The sequence below is a fragment of the Leucoraja erinacea genome, chromosome 1 (genome assembly GCF_028641065.1).
Source record: "Leucoraja erinacea ecotype New England chromosome 1, Leri_hhj_1, whole genome shotgun sequence".
NCBI lineage: Eukaryota > Metazoa > Chordata > Chondrichthyes > Rajiformes > Rajidae > Leucoraja > Leucoraja erinaceus.
Window position 1 is genome coordinate 49,772,845 of NC_073377.1, and position 19,760 is coordinate 49,792,604.

General features: G+C 42.4%; 1 protein-coding gene across 2 annotated transcripts in view; it reads left to right on the plus strand.

Annotated features, from left to right (window-relative positions):
• LOC129696504 (interleukin-6 receptor subunit beta-like) overlaps window positions 1-19,760 on the plus strand; it is an 83,816-nt gene that overhangs the window by 42,768 nt on the left and 21,288 nt on the right. For both annotated transcript variants that reach the window (XM_055634492.1, XM_055634483.1), the window contains exons 4-9: window positions 3,834-4,133; window positions 8,686-8,806; window positions 9,804-9,967; window positions 12,077-12,234; window positions 14,664-14,817; window positions 15,329-15,411. In XM_055634492.1, the coding sequence (XP_055490467.1) occupies window positions 3,834-4,133; window positions 8,686-8,806; window positions 9,804-9,967; window positions 12,077-12,234; window positions 14,664-14,817; window positions 15,329-15,411 (980 nt within the window). The remainder of the gene's footprint in view (window positions 1-3,833; window positions 4,134-8,685; window positions 8,807-9,803; window positions 9,968-12,076; window positions 12,235-14,663; window positions 14,818-15,328; window positions 15,412-19,760) is intronic.

Here is a 19,760-nt window from a genome sequence, read left to right on the forward strand (position 1 = left end):
CTCAGCTACAAAACAGCTCCTTGAAACTCTGGGGTTCGTCCTACATCCAGATAAATCTAAGTTAAATCCATCCACTATCATGGACTACCTGGGTTTCACAATTAACTCAGTCCATATGACTGTTACCCTGCCAAGGGAGAAAATGATTGGATTAGCACAATCATGCAATAATTTAATGGTCAACAAAAGACCAACTATTCAACAAGTAGCAACAGTGATTGGTAAAATGGTAGCAGCATTTCCGGCTACACAATTTGGACCTTTGCACTATCAAAATTTACAAAGAGCAAAGGTACAGGCACTAAAACGACATAGAGGTCACTATGATCGTGTCATGATATTACCCACGGAAGCAATATCAGAGCTACAGTGGTGGACACAAAATGTTTGGCATAGTTTTAGTCCTATTATCATCACTAACCCTACTTTAGTTCTTCAGACAGATGCCAGTGCTCAAGGCTGGGGAGCAACTAACTCCATATCCAGCACAGGTGGTAGATGGACTAACCCAGAGTCATCATTACTATCTACACTGGGCACCAAAAGGCAGTACTTAACCAGCATCACAAAATGGGAAAAGTACTGCCAGGAAACAGGGACAACATATGAAACAGCCACAGTAACCAACGTATTGGAGTTCCTGGCCTATCTACACATCATGAAGGGATCAGCAACAGTGCCATCAACACAGCACGTAGTGCTCTTTCCGCTTACCTCAAACCAGCAGGACATCAGGCAATGGGATCCCATCCACTGGTGGTAAAACTTATGAGGGGCATTTATAATATTAAGCCCCCCAAGCCCAGGCATACCCATATCAGTGTCATCCTGACATACCTCAGGGAATGGCCACCAGCTAGATCCCTCAGCCTCGAGCAGTCAACACTGAAGACGCTCATGCTGATGGCACTCGTATCCGCTCAGAGGGTCCAGTCACTACACAAATTGAGACTGGACAACATGGTGACAACCCCAGATCAGATCACATTCATTCTACAAGGTCTGGTGAAACAAAGCAGGCCAGGAACATCCAATCCACTAATGGTATTCCGGGCCTACCCACCAGAGCCACGATTGTGTGTGGTGACCCATCTACTACAGTATATAGACACAACCCACAACATCAGAGGGAGTGAACAAGCCTTATGGGTCAGCCACAAAAAACCTCATGGCCGGGTAACAAGCCAAACCATCTCAAGATGGCTAAAACAGGTACTGAAAGCTGCCGGGATAGATATTAATACCTTTAAATCTCATTCCACTAGGGCAGCGTCCACATCAACGGCAGCAAGAATGGATGTACCTATTGACCTCATTCTGAATACAGCAGGATGGTTGAGGGAATCAACATTCAGAACATTTTACAATAAGCCGTTGATGAAACCTGATTTATTTGCAGCAAAGATATTAGAAGCTGCAAATATTTAATTTAAGCCCGGGGGAGCAATTTAATTTTTGTTATTGTTAATAAATACCTTTTTTGTTTCTTGAAAAACAGATTCATTGGTTAATTACGATAACACTTCCTCCCTCAAGAACTTTGGCAATGAGTGAATAAAAATGTTACACGGTTTGAAATCACAGAGCTTTGAAATCTTCACGTAGTCACTCAGGTGACTCCGAAGTAAAATAGTAAGATTAAACGAGAACTTACCAGTTTGAAGTTTGATCTGTATTTTATGAGGAGTTACGATGAGGGATTACGTGCCCTCCGCTCCCACCCTCATTATATGGATCAAACTGATAAATTTATGTCTCTTTTTCTTTACTATGTTTACTTCAAATACTTGTGTCTATCTGTGATTCCACACCGCTGCTTGGAAGTATGCCGCGCCTGCGCACTGAGCGGGTTCTTCACGTAATCCCTCATCGTAACTCCTCATAAAATACAGATCAAACTTCAAACTGGTAAGTTCTCGTTTAATCTTACTATTTTATTGGATGGACTTTGACACAAAAACACAAATGAAAAAGAGTAGAATTAAATGAACATAACAAGGAGAAAGAGAAGTGAAAACACCAAAGGCTTGGGAGGATCTCTAAGATGTTGACACTGCAACACATCGACAAAAACAGGATGAGTAAGAGGCAAAACCTTAGAGGGCTTTTACATTGAAATTGCAAAACAAATGAGGGAACTAAAAATCATGAAGATTGTGGAAGTGATATTGTGAAGCAATGTGAGTCAGTGAGCAGAGACGTGATACACGGACCTAAACTCCCTTCAGTCTAAGTAAGTAAGTAAGTAAGTAAGTAAGTAAGTAAGTAAGTAAGTAAGTTTATTGGCCAAGTATTCACATACAAGGAATTTGCCTTGGTGCTCCGCTCACAAGTAACAACATGACATACAGTGACAGTTACGAATGACTCAGAAAACACTAAACATTAATACTAATAAAACATTAATGATAAAACACCATTGATCAAGCATGTGAACCAACAAAATACCAGATCAAAGGGAGGCTACAGATTCCTGGCTGTTGATTAGAGCAACTACTCGTGGATAAAAACTGTTTTTATGTCTGGCTGCGGCAGCTTTGACAATCCGGAGTCACCTTCTAGAGGGAAGTGATTCAAAGAGTTTGTGGCCAGGGTGAGAGGGGTCAGAGATGATCTTGCCCGCTCGCTTCCTGGCCATGGGTTCATGGTGACCATCAAATACCCATTACTCTAACTTTATATTAATATCATTGTTTTCCCTTCATTCTCCCCACATTCTCGTCAACTCCCCTAGATTCTGCACTTTCTCTGTAAAGCTGTAACAGAGTAACACTGGATTCTGCACTGCGGTATTTTTCTCCTTTTACTGCTTGTTGCACGTGTGTATGGCTTGATTGTACCTATAACCGGGCAGCACAGTGGTGCAACGGTAGAGTTGCTGCCTTCCAGTGCTTACAGCGTCAGAGACCCAGGTTTGATCCCGACTACGGGAGCTGTCTGTACGGAGTTTGTTCTTTCTCCCCATGAGTGTGTGAGTTTTCTCCGAGTTCTTCGGTTTCATCCCACACTTCAAAGACAGATTTGTAGGTTAATTGGCTTGGTTTGAATGTAAATTGGCCCTAGTGTGTGTAGGGTAGTGTTAATGTGTGGGGATCGTCTTGGTGGGATGAATGGTCTGTTTCCGTGCTGTATCTCTAAACTAAACTAAACATGCAAACAAAGCTTTTCACCGGATCTCGGTTCGCATGACAACAATAAGTTGATACCAATACTAATTCTGCCACTCACCTACACATTTGGTTAACTTAACCTAGCCAATTAATCTACCAACCTGCAGCTTCTTATGATGTGGGAGGCAACTGGAGGAGTCTGAAGAAGGGTCACGTCCCAAAACGTCACCCATTGCGTCTCTCCAGGGATGCTGCCTGTCCCGCTGAGTTACTCCAGCATTTTGATGTCTGGTGGAGATCCATGTGGACACATGGAGAACATGCAAAGTCCACACAGATAGCATGCAAGTCAGGAGTGAACCCAGATTGTGGGCATTGGGAGTCAAGCAGCATCTGTGAAGAACGAATCAGTGTTCAAGTATTAGTGTGTTGACATTTCATTACAATTTGCGGATGAAAGTTTGTCAATCTGACGTATTAACTCAGTTTCTATCTGTCCAGCTGCTGACTGACCTATTCAATACAGTTAACTTGCCAAACAAACTTTTAATTAAAGGACTGTACTCAACAAGATTATTGATTTCAAACGGCACAGCCTTAAATGTAATAATTGTTTCCAGATACAGTATGCTGCCTGACCCGCTGTTACCCCAGCATTTTGTGTCTATCTTTGCACAGCCTTCAACTTGGCTTTGATATGCTGTTTCTTTTCTGAATGAACAGGTGGATTATCAATACATTGCCATGATGCTCAGTCTACTTCAAAAGTGGTCCAGCTACATTCAACTCTGTCGCTGGCTTGTGCATTTCGAAAGGAGTGCTTTGAATCGTTAGAGGCAAATGCAAGTCTTATATTCTGGAAAATGAATGATACCAAAATGACACAAGAGCAATATCATTTCAATGAGACCGTTTCGATTGTAACCATAAAGCATTTTGATGCAGTGAAGGGATATTTGACATGTCACATTAATATCAAAGGAGCACCGAACATCCTCCACCGATTTACTATTAAAGCAGGATGTAAGTAGTTCTTTCTGGAAGGATTCAAGTTTGATTTGGATTAATGCAAAGAGTAAAAGGCTCTGGGAATTAAGCCATTAAGTATCCATATATGCATGTGAACATATTTATTAATATTATGTTTATCCATTTCCTCATGTTTATCGTTTCCAAAATCTGAATATTTCAATACCATTGCCTGTTTTTTTTAAATAATTTGCTAAAAAACGGGATGAATAACAAGAGTGGGTGTGTTCAAAACAAGCCAAAGGATAACAGCAGAAATAGTAACATGCAAGTACTCGGCAGACCAGCAGCATCTTTGGAGAGAAAAATATAGTTATTGCTCCAAATGGATGACTTCTCAACGGAAGTCTAAAAGACAAGACCTGAATCTGAAAGTGAATGAGGAAAAGACAAGAGTGAAAATAATTGCCAGGGAAAGGAGTAGACCTTATCAAGGTGCTTTTATTGAATGAGAAATAGCAATGTTTTAAGCAGAAGCCAAAAGACAATACTGCACATTCTGGTAATCTGATAAATAACCAGCAAACGCTGGAAACATGTAACAGGGCAGAAGCGTCTGTCGAGAGAGACAGTCAATGTGTAAGGTGAATGACTTTTCATCCAAACGTAGGCATCTGTGGTGTAAACCAGCATTTGCAGTTAACCTGAAGATAGACACAAAAAGCTGGAGTAACTTCATCTCTGGACAAAAGGAATAGATGACATTTCGGATCGAGCCTTCTTCAGATGAGAGTCAGGGGAAAGGGAAACGAGAGATATAGACAGTGTTATAGAGAGATAAAGAATTAAGAATCAGAGAATCAGAATCAGAAGCAGATTTTATTCGCCGAGTATGTTTTGCAACATGCAAGAAATTTCACTAGCCAGGTCAGTCATACAATTAAAAGCGACAGATCACTCAAAACACATTTTAACATGAACACCCACCACAGTGACTCCTACACATTCCTCACTGTGATGGAAGGCAAAATAAAGTTCAAGTCCTTTCCCTTAGTTCATCCTCGGTCGTGGGCCTCGAGCCCCCATTGACGGGACGGTCTTGACTCCCGTAGCCGGCGGTGTTCTGCGCCCTCTGCGTCGAGGCAATCTGCTCCCACATCGGGGGGGGGGGGGATGTCAGCTCCCCCGCGCCGGGCGATCGAACGTCGCGTCGGGACGGGACGAACCTTCTGCGGCTTTGGAGCTCCCGACTCGGCCTCACCTGAGACTGCGAGCCCTTGGTGTTGATTCCGTGGTGGTCACGGGGGAGCAATCCCAGGCAAGGGATCAACTCCGATGGTAAGTCCGCGCCCCGCAGTGGGGCTCACGACAGTCCAAGGAGGCTTCCAGCTCCATCGATCGAAGGCTGCAGAGCCTGGAGAATGTGATCCGAAAAATGATCACATCTCCCGGAAGGTAGGAACCTGTAAGAAAGTTTCCCCCGATTCCCTCCCCCCTCCCCCCACACAAAACAAACCGAGCAACATTAAAACACACTTTCAACAAACGCTAAAAATAAGATAAAAGATGAAAAAACGAACAGACTGCCGGCAGGGCGGCCATCTTCCCTGGCGTCCCTGGTGGTAATTAATGAATGTAAGATATGCAAAAAAACTAACAATGATAAAAGAAACAGGCCATAGTTAGCTAGGGACTAGGTGAAAAAGAGTTACAGACAATGAGACTCAAGAAGACGACTTTGAAGCTGGTACGACTTGGGTGGGGGAGGGATGGAGAGAGCGGGGATGCATGGGCTACTTGAAGTTAGAGAAATCAATATTATACAGATGGGTTGTAAGCTGCCCAAACAGGATATGAGGTGCTGTCCCTACAATATCCAGAATTTCTGTTTTCTCTGCAAAGGCAGAATTCCAGCAATACTTCAGGATCAGAAATTCCAAAGATTCACCACCTTCTGCGTGAAGAGACTTCTTCTCATTTTAGTCCAAAATGACTACCCCTTAATTTGAGACTGGGTGGCTTAACTCTACTATGTAAGGCCTTCAAGTATTTTGGACCTTTGAATTAGGTCGGATCTCATATTTTTGAGAATAAAGTTCAAACCTACTCAATCTCTTCTGATATAACCTACCATCTCTGTAACTAATATGGGAGACCCATCAGGCCTTGGTGGATCAAGCACAAGTGTATGGTGAAAAGGTCTACACTTGCTGAATCTCCTGGCTGCTAATAATTTTAACTCCTCTATCCATTTCCCATACTAACCCCATAGAGTCATAGAATGTGGAAACAGGCTCTTCGGCCCAACTTGACCACTCCGACCAACATGCCCCATCTACACAAATCCCACCTGCCTGCATTTGGCCCATTTTCCACTAAACCTATCCTGTCCATGTACCTGTCTAGATGCTGCTTGAACATTGCAATAGTACCAGCCACAACTACCTCCTCCAGCAGCCTGTTCCGCTTACCCACCACCCCTTTGTGTGAAAAAGTTACCCCCCAGGTTCCTATTAAATCTCACTCCCCCCCTCCCCCCGCCCCCCACCTTAAACCACGTACTCTGGTTCTTGATTCCCCTACTCTGAGCAAGAGACTCTGTGCATTTACCCAATCTATTCCTCACATGATTTTATACGCCTCTAAAGTCACCCCTCATCCTCCTGTGCCCCAAGGGAATAAAAACACAAAGTGCTGGAGTAACTCAGCGGGTCAGGCAGCATCTATAGAGAAAAGGAATAGGTGATGTTTCGAGTTGAGACCCTTTTCTTCAGACTGAGAGTCAGGGGAAAGGGAAACTAGAGGAGTGAAAAGATACAGAACAAATCAGAGCCGGCACCAGCTCAACCTGAAACATCAGCTATTCTTGTTTTCCTGACTCGCTGAGTTACTCCAGCGTTTTGTGTCGAACTTCAGTGTGAACCAGCAGCTGCAGATCATTCCTACACTCCAAGGAATAAAGTCCTATTTCCAGAGGCTGGACGTTCTATAGAGTTCCCAAACTGACAGATATTGGACTGATGTGTTTCGTACTGTCACAGCTGTTTTTGGATACTTGCAATAGGTCCAGGTTTTGCCTGAAATTATATTTTGTGACAATTGTATTGAGCTTTCATTACCAGCTAGAAAATGAGCACAGAAAGAGCAAACGGCCTCTGTGTCATGCTCCAGGTAGATTCAGTGGGTTGAGCTGAAAGCCATGGAGAATTCTGTTGCAGGATCTGTAAAAACTCCAGAGCTGTTTTAGAAAAATAAATAGACAGGGAAAAAGTCGGGTTGTACAGGGAAGAGATTAATGGTTTCCCCCACCCCCCACCCCCCACATATACACAGCTAAAGAAAAATAATAAAACTAGTGTCAGGACATACATTTAACGAGACAAAAAAAAAGACAGACGGACTGTAGTCGAGCCGCTGCCGTTAGGCGCTGCCACACCACCACCACATTTGATTCCTGCCATCAGGAAGAAGGTGTAGGAGTCTGAAAACCGTTACCACCAGGTTCAAGAACAGCTTCATCCCAGCAACCATCAGACTCTCGAACACTGCAAACTAAATATCAACTACAAATTGTTTTGATTGCACTCAGGGCTTCTGACTTTCTTGCAGTAATTTATTAAACTTTTTTTGTTTAATATACTGTTTATGTTATGCTGCTGCATGCGAGAATTTCATTGTTCTGCTTTCAATAAATATGACCATTAAACCTTCCTGACTCTTGACGCTTGGATTTTCTGTGTAGGCTTGGAAAAGATCATCACCTCTGTAAACAAATCTGTATTGCATTTTTCATCTTAATTCATAATTTTGTAACTGAATATACCATCTATTTAAGGATTACGACTTCTTCTTTTATCCTTGGACAGAATTCCATTCATCTGGATGTTCGGCATGTGTTGTGCATCAAAGATGGAGCACCGGATATGGTTACAGTCCAATTCATTGAACAGTAGTCAAAATATTGGGAATGATGGCCCTGAAATTTTGTTTCTGGCAGTTGAGCGAAAAGTATTTTAATTCATTAGAGACTGGATCAAAGTATTTCATGCCAAATACCCTGTACTTTTAATTTTAATGGAAATAAAACACAGTTGCTTTGAGAAACTGGATATGCACGGTGGCAGCGATTTCTCTCAATGTTTGCTCGAAGGTTTGATCTTAAACAAATGAAGTGAAATCTCAGCAGTCGCGGGACTAAGAGTTGATTAAGATTATTTCAACCATTTTATTATCTTCCCATATTTGGGAATGAGATGGGGACAAAGTTTGCCTCTGGTGTAAAGTGGGGAAACTTCACACCAATCCAGAACATATGAATGACTAGTTGATCTCATGATTTGCAAATACAGTGTTAACAAGAAAATAAAATTTCTTATACTTTGTACAGCCTCTTTTGACACATCCCATTTTCAATACTGAGATCTAGCCAAAAATCAAGCTTTCTTCTGACATGGATATTGGCTATTCCTCTGAAATGAATCCAAGTGATCTTAATACCTGAATTAATACAATATTTATTTTTCTGGTATACTTGGCAGAAATACAATTTATATTGTGTACCATATCAAGTGTAATATTTCCGTTTCAATATTGTTATTTCTTTCAGTGCCACCTGAAAAGCCAAAAAACATTTCCTGTGTTTCATACCGAGAGAAAAATTTTACTTGTTCCTGGGATCAAGGGCATGAAACATTTATAGAGACTAATTTTACATTACTTCGAATAATGTAAGTAAGAAGCATGATATGTTTTACTTGTTATCTGTCTTTCGATCACTTCCTTTCTGCAGATGTCTTTTTGTTTGGTACTTTTGTTTGACACTATAGCTGAGGTTACTTTAAATTATAATGTTTGTGCTTGTCATTTCTGGTATATGATTGGTACTGGAAAGGTGTCTATATTCTTTAAAGTCTATTGCCTGGCCATATCTCTTTTTTATTTCAGGCCATGTCTGTAGAAACAAAGAACTGCAGATGCTGTTTTACAATAGAAGAGACAGTGCTGAAGTAACTCAGCACCTATTGGCTCAGGCAGCATCTCTGGAGAACATGGATAGGTGATATTTCAGGTCGACTGAAGAAGGGTTCTGATATGAACCGTTCTAATTGCACTTGAACAACACAGATGCAGTAGGATCAATCTCAAAACAGGACACAAAGCCCTGGAGCAACTCAGCGGGTCAGGCAGCATCCCTGGAGACCATGGATCGGTGACGTTTCGGGTTGAAACCCTGCCTCAGACTAAGGGGGTAACTCAGTGGGTTAAGCTGTAAACATTCCTCTCCCCTCCCCCCCTTGTCCCCTTCCTCTAACCCAGTCATGTAACTACTTCTAAAGTTCACCACATTGTATCCTTATTGAGATCACACCGACTCTAGCCAACAATTGTTCTACCAGGGCACCACCTTGCCTGAGGTCATTTGTTGCTGGCCCTGAATTGTCCGGGTATTTCTTTGCCTCCACCTCTTCCCCACCCCCTACTTTCAGTCTGAAGAAGGGTCATCTATCTTTTTTCTCCAGAGACGTTGCCTGATCCACTGAGTTACTCCAGCACTTTGTGTCTATCTTTGGTATAAACCAGCATCTGCAGTTCTATGTTTCTACATTCTGAATCCAGTCTCAAGCAATCCTCTTGTTAACATCTATATTGTAATTGGATAAAATAAACTTATGTCTTCTTACTATTTTAGTAGTATTTAAGTTTTCATTTGGTTTGTTTCCTCAGAGAAAAAAAAGGAAATGATACCTGCATGAACTCAAAGAAGAACACATGCTCCTTTCTTTTCCCACGTATACACATCTCTGGACATCACAAAATGTTTGTAATGGCGGAGAATGCTCTTGGCCGGGCTTGGTCTGATCCTTTAAACCTGGATGTCTGGCAAACTTGTAAATATTATTTACTCTATAAACAATCTTTATAATATGACAACTTCCATGCCTACTTGTAGACTTGGTTGCACATAATAAGGAGAAAAAAGCAACAAAGAGTTCAGCATTAGGTATTTTTGTACAATACATTTATTTTGTAACTTACAAGATAAAACATTTGGACTTAAGGTAAAACATTTAATAATTAGTGAAAGTAAACTTAAACACTTAAAATACATAAAATTTATAAAGAATCTGTGAATAAGCTCCATTACTTTTTAATACAGCTTCTTATATTTAGTGCCTTGTAGCTACCTCATGCACTGAAATGAATGGAGAAGCTGTTGTGACAATTCTTTAGCCATCAGAGATGCAGCACGTAAACAGGCTCACTGAGTCTATGCCGACCATAGATCACCCCATAGCACTATCCTACGCCCTAAGGGCAATTTACAGAAGCCAATTAATCGACAAAACTATACGTCTTTGGAATGTAGGAGGAAACCGGAGCACCCGGGGAAAACCCACGCAATCACAGGGAGAACACACAAACTCCGTACAGACAGCACCTATAGTCAGGATCGAACCTGTGTTCTGCCGTTGTAAGGCAGCAATTCTACCACTGTGCCACTTGAATGGAACTCATGGAAGCTCTGTGCTCCATCACTGATTGCAATTCTATGCCATTACCCTTGCATATTAAATAACAGGAAATTTGCATGCGTCAGTACTTCACTGTAGCAAAGGGAAGGTCAATAAAATATGAAGTTCCAGTCAGCAGAGATGCCACATATCAAAATGCGGCACTGATCTGATCCCAGTGAAGTAGCATGGGGTAGGTCACCACACATATTCCGCAATTTGTGGAATATAGAATACATTTTAAATTTACTGCATTGATTCAGCAGAAGATGCCAGCAGTGCCATTTCATGTTTGCAGTACTTGACACATGCATAATATAGAGGTCAATATGAGTAACCTTAAAAAGTAATCATATTAATTCCTGTATGGCGTTAATCATGTAATTTGAAATGGGATTGTTGTTACGCATGCTGTTGTTACGCCCAACATTAGTTTTCATATGTCTTAATGCAGATGTCTGTGAAGATATGGGGTAACAAGGACCGTGTCCAATCACCCATTGCCCCACTCTTCTCTTCCTTCTGAAATACTCTTTCATAGAAAATAGGTGCAGGGGTAGGCCATTCGGCCCTTTGAGTCAGCACCGCCATTCAATATGATCATGGCTGATCATCTAAAATCAGTCCCTCATTCCTGCTTTTTCCCCATATCCCTCGATTCCTTTAGCCCTGGGAACTAGATCTAACTCTCTCTTGAAAACATCCAGTGAATTGGCCTCCGCTGCCTTCTGTGGCAGAAAATTCCACAGATTCACAACTCTCTGGGTGAAGACATTGTTCCTCATTTCAGTCCAAAATGGCCCCTTCAACATTACCCCTTCTACATTTGTAATTTTTTCTAACCCTAAATGCAGCAACATCCCTTGTACATCTGTTAATATAAATGCCAATGATTGTTAATAGGGTGAACACTACCACAGCAATTATGCATCAATATGGAAATGCTGTTGTACTGTTCATTCCATTAGGATAGTTGGTTTAGTTGTTATATTTTTGTTGACCAATGGTAAATTAATCCTTGTTTTGTTACAGAAGAAAACATTAAAATAGGACCAATATAGCACAACATTCAGAGGTTTGGAAACACACACCTCCAGATTCAGAGACAGTTTCTTCCCATCTGTTATCAGACATCTGAACCATCCTACCAACAACTAGCTAGCAGTCCAGATCTACCATCTCCCTCATTGGAGACCCTCGTACTACCTTTGATCTGACTTTACTATAGCTTATCTAGCACTAAACGTTATTCATATTATTCCCATTATCATGCATCTGTACACTGCTGGTGGCTCGAGTGCAATCATGTATTGTTTTTCCGCTGACTGGTTAGCACGCAACAAAAGCTGTTCACTGTAGCAGTTCACAAGAGACAATAAACTAAACTCACCAAAAAAGAGAATGTGAAGTGAGCTTTTAATATCATATTTTGTACTTGTGATAAATGCAAGTCAAGTTGATCAACTCTTACATTTTGTACTGCAGACAGAACCGGACCTCCGCAGCATTTAAGTGTTTTCTCTATCCGGGGCCAAAGCGGATCTCTACTGGTAACCTGGCTAAATCCCACAGCGCTGTTGCCAGATGTTGGTTTACTGTATAACATCCAATACAAAATGGTCGGTGCCACCAAATGGATTCAGGTATCTGACCCCTTTTATCTGTTGTAAGCTCCTCTTTTAAAGTAACAAGCAACTTTTGTGATCTCCGGTCAATGAATTACTTTTCATGTGTGGTCACTGTTACTATTGAGGCAAATACTACTTTGCAGATAGTAAGAACAAATATGATGATAGCTATTGACTGAGGAAGCCTGCTCCAGAGCTCCTGGTCTTTGGATAGTCTGCTCAAAGAACCGGCAACAGCACCTCTGAAAATGTGTCATGTTAGGTTAGCGATTCTTACAGTGTGCTTGTGATGCTGGACTTATCGCATTTTGGATAAACCTTCCTACTTTAAATGGTTGTGGGCTATACACTCCCATGTGTCATCATTTGCTCAAGGATATTTTGAGCAATTGTTTTTTTTCTCTCTGACATGTTCTGGAATATGGAGATGGAATATATTTTCCAGGCTCTTGCTGTAAACCTGCATTGTTGGAGGACAATTTGGTGCAGCAGAGGTAGGTTGGTAGATCTTTGCCTTCAAGGTGTTGAGTGAAGACTCGTCCTCTCTTATCCTTCAGTGAAAACGTCAGTAACGTCTTGAAGCTCAGCAAATGTGTGCATTGCGTGCATATTGCAGCTCGACTACTGGGATTCGGGTGACCCTGATGTAGGCTTACACATGGAGTCTCAATAGGTTTATCACTTTCCTCGTAGTTCTGAGGATTGTCTTCACTACAGCAGCAAGTTTTTTGGTGGGGGGGGGGGGGGGGGGGGGGGGGGGGGGGGGGTGGTGTAGTGATTGGAGCTCCAAGGAAATGGATTAGCTCCAAATGAACTAGTATAGTAATGAAGCTAGTATGTAATAAAACTCCAATAACCGCATTTACTAACTGGGGAAAACACTGTCACATATGTTTTAAAAGGCAGCATAGGAAGGAATTCTCAGTGGGGCTCAACAATCCCACTGTAAGCATGCAGGTACAGCAGGCAGTGAAGAAGGCAAATGGCATGTTGGCCTTTATAACAAAAGGAGTTGAGTATAGCAGCAAAGAGGTCCTTCTGCAGTCATACAGAGCCCTAGTGAGACCACACCTGGAGTACTGTGTGCAGTTTTGGTCCCCTAATTTGAGGAAGGACATTCTTGCTGTTGAGGGAGTGCAGCGTAGGTTTACAAGGTTAATTCCCGGGATGGCGGGACTGTCATGCTGAGAGAATGGAGCGGCTGGGCTTGTATATTCTGGAATTTAGAAGGATGAGAGAGCATCTTATTGAAACATATAAGATTATTAAGGGTTTGGACACGCTAGAGGCAGGAAACATATTCCCGATGTTGGGGGAGTCCAGAACCAGGGGCCACACACACACAGTTTAAGAATAAGGAGTAAGCCATTTAGAGCGGAGACGACGAAACACTTTTTCTCACAGAGAGTTGTGAGTCTGTGGAATTCTCTGCCTCATAGGGTGGTGGAGGCCGGTTCTCTGGATACTTTCAAGCAGGAGCTAGATAGGGCTCTTAAAGATAGTGGAGTCAGGGGATATGGGGAGAAGGCAGGAACGGGGTACTGATTGGGGATGATCCACCATGATCACATTGAATGGCGGTGCTGGCTCGAAGGGCCGAATTGCCTACTCCTGCACCTATTGTCTATTGTCTAATCAACTGCTTACAAATCTCAAGGTGAGATGAAAGCAAGAACAGCGAATGTTGGAAACATTCAGCAGGTCAGGTCCCATCTGTGGGAAGAGAAACAGAGATAACATTTTAGGTCGAAGATCCTTCATCAGAAGCAGGAAGAAGACAGAAGAAGCTTGTATGGAGGATGGGGGCGCCGGATTTCTCTGAAAGGGTAAAACCAGGGTGACACTAGGGATAAACTGCACAGGATTATTGGGTCAATGAATGAATGGGGGCAGTTAGAGAGTGAGAATGCAGGAGTTGTGAAACGCGGTGTAGGGAGATAAGACTGGAAGGTCAGGCTGGGCATGTCCTCCATTTTCAGAGGAATAAAAAAAATAAAGGCTGTAGTAAAACAACAGTTGGTGTTGACCCCCCATTCCTTGCGTTCAATGGACTGAGACCAAGGTTGTTTGGACCATAGATTGCTTTTGCACGGCTGAAGAACTACAAGCCTTAGCAAGTTGCTGAGCCTCTGCACTCTCTCCATTCACAATTTATTCTTTAGGTCACAAGTTTTCTGCTGGATTTTTGCCTGTGTCTTTTTCCCTAAGAGTCGGTATCCAGGCACACATTAAGTTTGAGCTAGTTCCCTCCATCTCTCTGGCATACTCATCAAACCTCTCCTGGTTCTTCATCTAATTCTGTTGCTCAACAACCAGACAACTGAACATTAGGTCCACACACATTTTTGCAAAAAACTATGAATGCTTGACATTTTGCTTATATGGATAACACTGTTTGAATGAAACATAGTAAAAATTATTTGTACCTATTTATATTTTCTTAGGTAACAGAAAAAGAAGAAATTATTAATAAATCGTTTGTAATTAAGAATCTCAAACCCTTCACTAATTATACAGTAGCTGTGCGATGCATTGGTAAGGAGCAGACCAAGTGGAGTGACTGGAGTTCCAAAGAAACTGGATTAACTGCTGAAGCTAGTATGTAATAAAATTACAATAATCTCATTTACTAACGGGGCAAGACAATTTAAAGGGCAGCGTAGGAAAAAATTGTCAGTGGGGCTAAACAATCAACCACTTACAAATCTCCAGCTCTTCACCACTGTAAGCACATTTACTCATCTAACTTTGCTGTTCTCTAACAATTGCTCTTCATTTTATGCACGATGTTGTAACAATTGTAACAAAATCTATTTGTCCTTCAGCTTCCCGAACTTTTCACACTTTCCTTTCTTCTCTCTACCCTCCCTCTTCTGAAAGTTTACTTTTTAAATTCAACATGCCTGCAGAAATGAAAATTAAGTTTGGATAACATTAAAGAGAAAGATGGGAGAATATAATACCTTAATAACTATCTCAGGCTAAATGTAAGAGAAGAAAAGAAAGCCTGTTTCATATTTCTGTAAAATATGGATAAAGTGATTGATTTGAGAAAAGCAAACTGTTATAGAGTCCTAACTAATTATTTATTTCATTGCTATACTTTCAGAACCATTGGCAGCACCAGAACTATGGAGACAAATTAAACATCCTGATTCTCAGGGGAATAAAGAGATACATCTTCAATGGAAGGTAACTTGTTTTTTTAAACTGGCTAATTGACCATAAAATCAATTTTCACTAGACAATATGGTTAGTAAGTTTTCAGATGACACCAGGATTGCTATGGTCACAGAGGTGAGGAAGGCTGTCAAAGTATACAGTGGGATCTAGATTAGCTACAGAAATGAGCAGAGAAATGGCAGATGGAGTTTAAACCGAACAAATGTGGTGCATTTTGAAATGTGGAATGCCAAGACCCTAAACACTTGGGGTCCAAGTCCATAATCCCCTGAAAGTGGCAACACAAGGAGATAGAGTGGTGAAGATATGCTTGCCTTCATTGGTCAGGGCATTGAGTACAAGAGTCAGGAAGACATCATGTAGCTTTATAACACTTCAGTTAGGCAGCATTTGGAGAATTCCATGCAGTTTTGGTCATCCCAATACAGGAAGCATGTGGAGGCTTTGTAGCGTGTAGAGGAGGTTTACCAAAATGATGCCTGGATTAGAGGACAATAGGTACAGGGAGGGTTTAGGCAGACTTAGATTAAATCTGGATGTAAGTATAAAAGATCTTCCAAGCCTCTGTTTACAAAGCTGACGGAGCAAAAACAAATTATTCATTTCTTATATATTCATGTTGTCCTACAGAGATGTCGCACTTGGTTTTGATTTTAAATTGATCAGGTCAAACTTACAAACATTTAAAATATTTTTAAATTATACAATATATTGCCAATACAGAAGATATTTTAAAACTGTTCTGGTCGCTAAACTGATTGTTTAAGTTTGATGTAGCAACCGGCATATGTCCATAGGCGCGAGGCGTACCCTTTCAATTAGCTGTTTCCTATTGAGGAAACTAGGCTGCAGTTTACTTGCAGCTGTTACAATTCCTCTGCCCTCCTCCACCATTCTTACATCAGTCCACATAACTCGTGGATCACAGCTTTCAGCTCATTGCAATGCGATGAGCACTTTTCCTACTCAGCAGCACAGATTCCCGTTCTTGAAGAGCTAAAATTCAACTCAAGTTCAATTTGAATACAAAAAATAAATTAACCTTGCAGTGAGTACCTAAATAAAGCAACCCTTTTAGTCCAGTGTTAACCTATGCAACGTGGATGAAAGAAGTTGACATTTTCTCAGCATTTTCTTTCTCCGGCTTGTACAAATAAAATGTGACATTGCGTTTGAAGAAAGGATCCCGACCCTAAACGTCACCTGTCCACGATCTTCAGGGATCCTGCTTGACTGTTTTGGGTCAGGAACCCTTTCTTCAAACTCAATTCACACTTTATTTGCTGAGTTTAAGAATAAGGAGTAAGCCATTTAGAACGGAGACGAGGAAACACTTTTTCTCACAGAGAGTGGCGAGTCTGTGGAATTCTCTGCCTCAGAGGGCGGTGGCGGCAGGTTCTCTGGATGCTTTCAACAGAGAGCTAGATAGCGCTCTTAAAAATAGCGGAGTCAGGGGATATGGGGAGAAGGCAGGAATGGGGTACTGATTGGGGATGATCAGCCATGATCACATTGAATGGCGGTGCTGGCTCGAAGGGGCAAATGGCCTACTCCTGCATCTATTGTCTATTGTCTATTGTCTATTGAGTTACTCCAGTATTTTATATCTTTCACCAGAATGTTGCCTGGATTTGAAAGTATTAAATATAAGGAGAGGTTGCACAAAGTTAGATTGTTTTCTCCGGAGCATAGGCAACTGAGGGTGACTCTATAGAGCAGGGGTCGGCAACCTTGTTCTGCATAGGGGCCGGCACCCATGTCTGTGAGCGGATGGCAGGCCACATCTATCGCCATAGTTAATAAATGGAGCTAATAATAATATATACTAACTAAATTAGTAATTTGTAATAATACATGCTAATAATACATAAATTAGTAATAATTCATACTAATAATACATACTAACTAGTGTGACACTTGGTGTTGGTTTTTGCATTAGTTTTCACGTGTTTTTCAATTAGTTATCTGCAGTTCCCAGATCCCTCGCGTCCTGGGACTAGCTGCAGTTCCCAGGTCGCCTGCATGCCCCGGGACTGGCTGTAGTGCTCTGGTCGCCTGCGTGCCCCGGGTCTGGCTGTAGAGCTCTGGTCACTTGCGTGCCCCGGGACTGGCTGCAGCGCTGTGGTTGCCTGCGTGCCCCGGGACTGACTGCAGTTCCCAGATCCCTCGACCCCGGGACTGGCTGCAGTTCCCAGGTCACCTGCATGCCCCGGGACTGGCTGTAGCGCTCTGGTTGCCTGCATGCCCCGGGACTGGCTGTAGTTCCCAGATCCCTCGTGTCCCTGGGTCTGGGGGCAGTTCCCAGGTTGCCCGCCAGTCGTGGGTCTAGCTGCAGTTCCCAGGTCACGAAAATTAATTGAAAAAAAAAAATGCCAGCGGGCCGGATGATTTCAGGTTACGGGCCGGATCCGGCCCCTGGGCCGTAGGTTGCCGACCCCTGCTTTAGAGGTTTATAAATTAATTGATAGTGTAGATATCAGAGATTTGTTTTTACTGGGATGGAATTGCCAAATACTAGATAACACGTATTTAAGGTGAGAGTGGGGAAAGTTTAAAGGAGATGTGCAATGCAAGTTTTTTACACAGAGCATGGTAGGTGTCTGGAAGGGGTTAGTAGTAGAAGCAGAGACGATAGCAACATTTAAGAGGTATTTAGGCAGATACACGAACAGGCAGAGAATTAATGAAGATGGATCTTATGTAGGCAGATGGAATGAATTTAGATTGGTATCACATTCACCACAGACATTACTGAACGGCACGTTCGTGTGTGTTGCATTGTTTGATGTTCTATGTTCTGAGTTAAAGTACCCAACCATTACAACCTCAAGAGCTCAAGAGCTCAAGAGTATCTAATTGTATTGTACTGACAATAGAACAATACAATTCTTGCTTAACAGGCCTGTAAACGCAATAACACCCAGATAACATAATAATCAAAAACAATAAATTAGTAACTGTAATACTAGGTAACCATGAGAGGGCAAACAGTGAGGTCCATAGTGTAACCAAAGACACAGTCCACAAAAGATCATGTTGCTGAGATTAGCATTGTGTAGTGTTGATGGTTGTTGTGAAGAAGCTATTTTTGTACTTGGTGGTATGGTTTTCAGCACATGAAAGGTTTCAAAGGCTTCAAAGGTTTCAAAGGCCTTTATTGTCACGTACCAATTAAGGTATAGTGATATGTGAATTACCATACAGCCATACGAAAAAAAAAGCAACGAGCCACACAAATACATAAAAGTTAACATAAACATCCACCACAGCGGATTCCCCACATTCCTCACTGTGATGGAAGGCAATAAAGTCCAATCTTCTTCCTCTTTATTTCCCCCGCGGTCGGAGCAGTCGAACCATCCGCCGGGCGATCAAAGCATCCAATGGTAGTTACAATATGAGAGCCTGGCCAGGGTGGGGTGGGTCGATGATGATATTACCTACCTTTTTAAGGCAAATAAACCCCTTCATCTCCTTCGTTCCAAAGCGTTTGAATTTCCTGAACCAGCCTGTGATACAACCAGTTAATATGATCTCTACTGAGCACCTGGAGATGTTGATAGAGTATTCATTAACAAACCGAGTCCCCTCAATCTTCTAAGGAAGCAAAGGCATTGATGAGCTTTCCTTGTGACTGCATCGATATGCTGGACCCAGGACAGATTATCTGTGACATCATCATCATCGGCGGTCACTCGAAACGAGTATGACTGTCCTCTCCTCTCCATAGGGTCGTCTACTTGTGGGTCTGCAGATGTCTGTAGAGGCCGATCCACGATCCACACACCTTGGTGCAACGTGGGCAGTGGAGACTGGCGGTGGTTGGTAGTCATTGAGCCCCCTTCTCTCTCTCCTTACGGTGCTGTCGCTTTGTCTCTGTGACACGGCGTAGTTCCATTTTGTGACGTGCAGCTCCTTCCTGCACGGATTTCCTTCAGGAGCGCCTGTCCAGTGCAATGTGCTCCCAGTTGCTCGATGTGATGTGGAATTTCTTCAGACTGTTCTTGATGTTGTCCTTGAAACGCTTCTTTGGCCCGCGCGGGGCTCGCCGACCTTCCTTCAGTTGAGAGTACAGGATTTGTTTAGGGAGACGTGTGTTGGACATGCGGATGACATGGCCAGTCCATCAAAGTTGGTGCTGCATTATTGTGGTGGTGATGCGGTCATGTTGGCTTCCTCCAAAACGCTGATGTTGGTGCGTTTGTCCTCCCAGCTGATCCTCAGAATCATTTGTAAGGATCTTTGATGGTTGTGTTCCAGGGCTCTCAGGTGCCTGCTGTAGGTGGTCCATGACCCGGCTCCATACAACAGGGTGGAGAGGGCAACGGCTCTGTAGACCAGCAGTTTTGTTTGAGCCT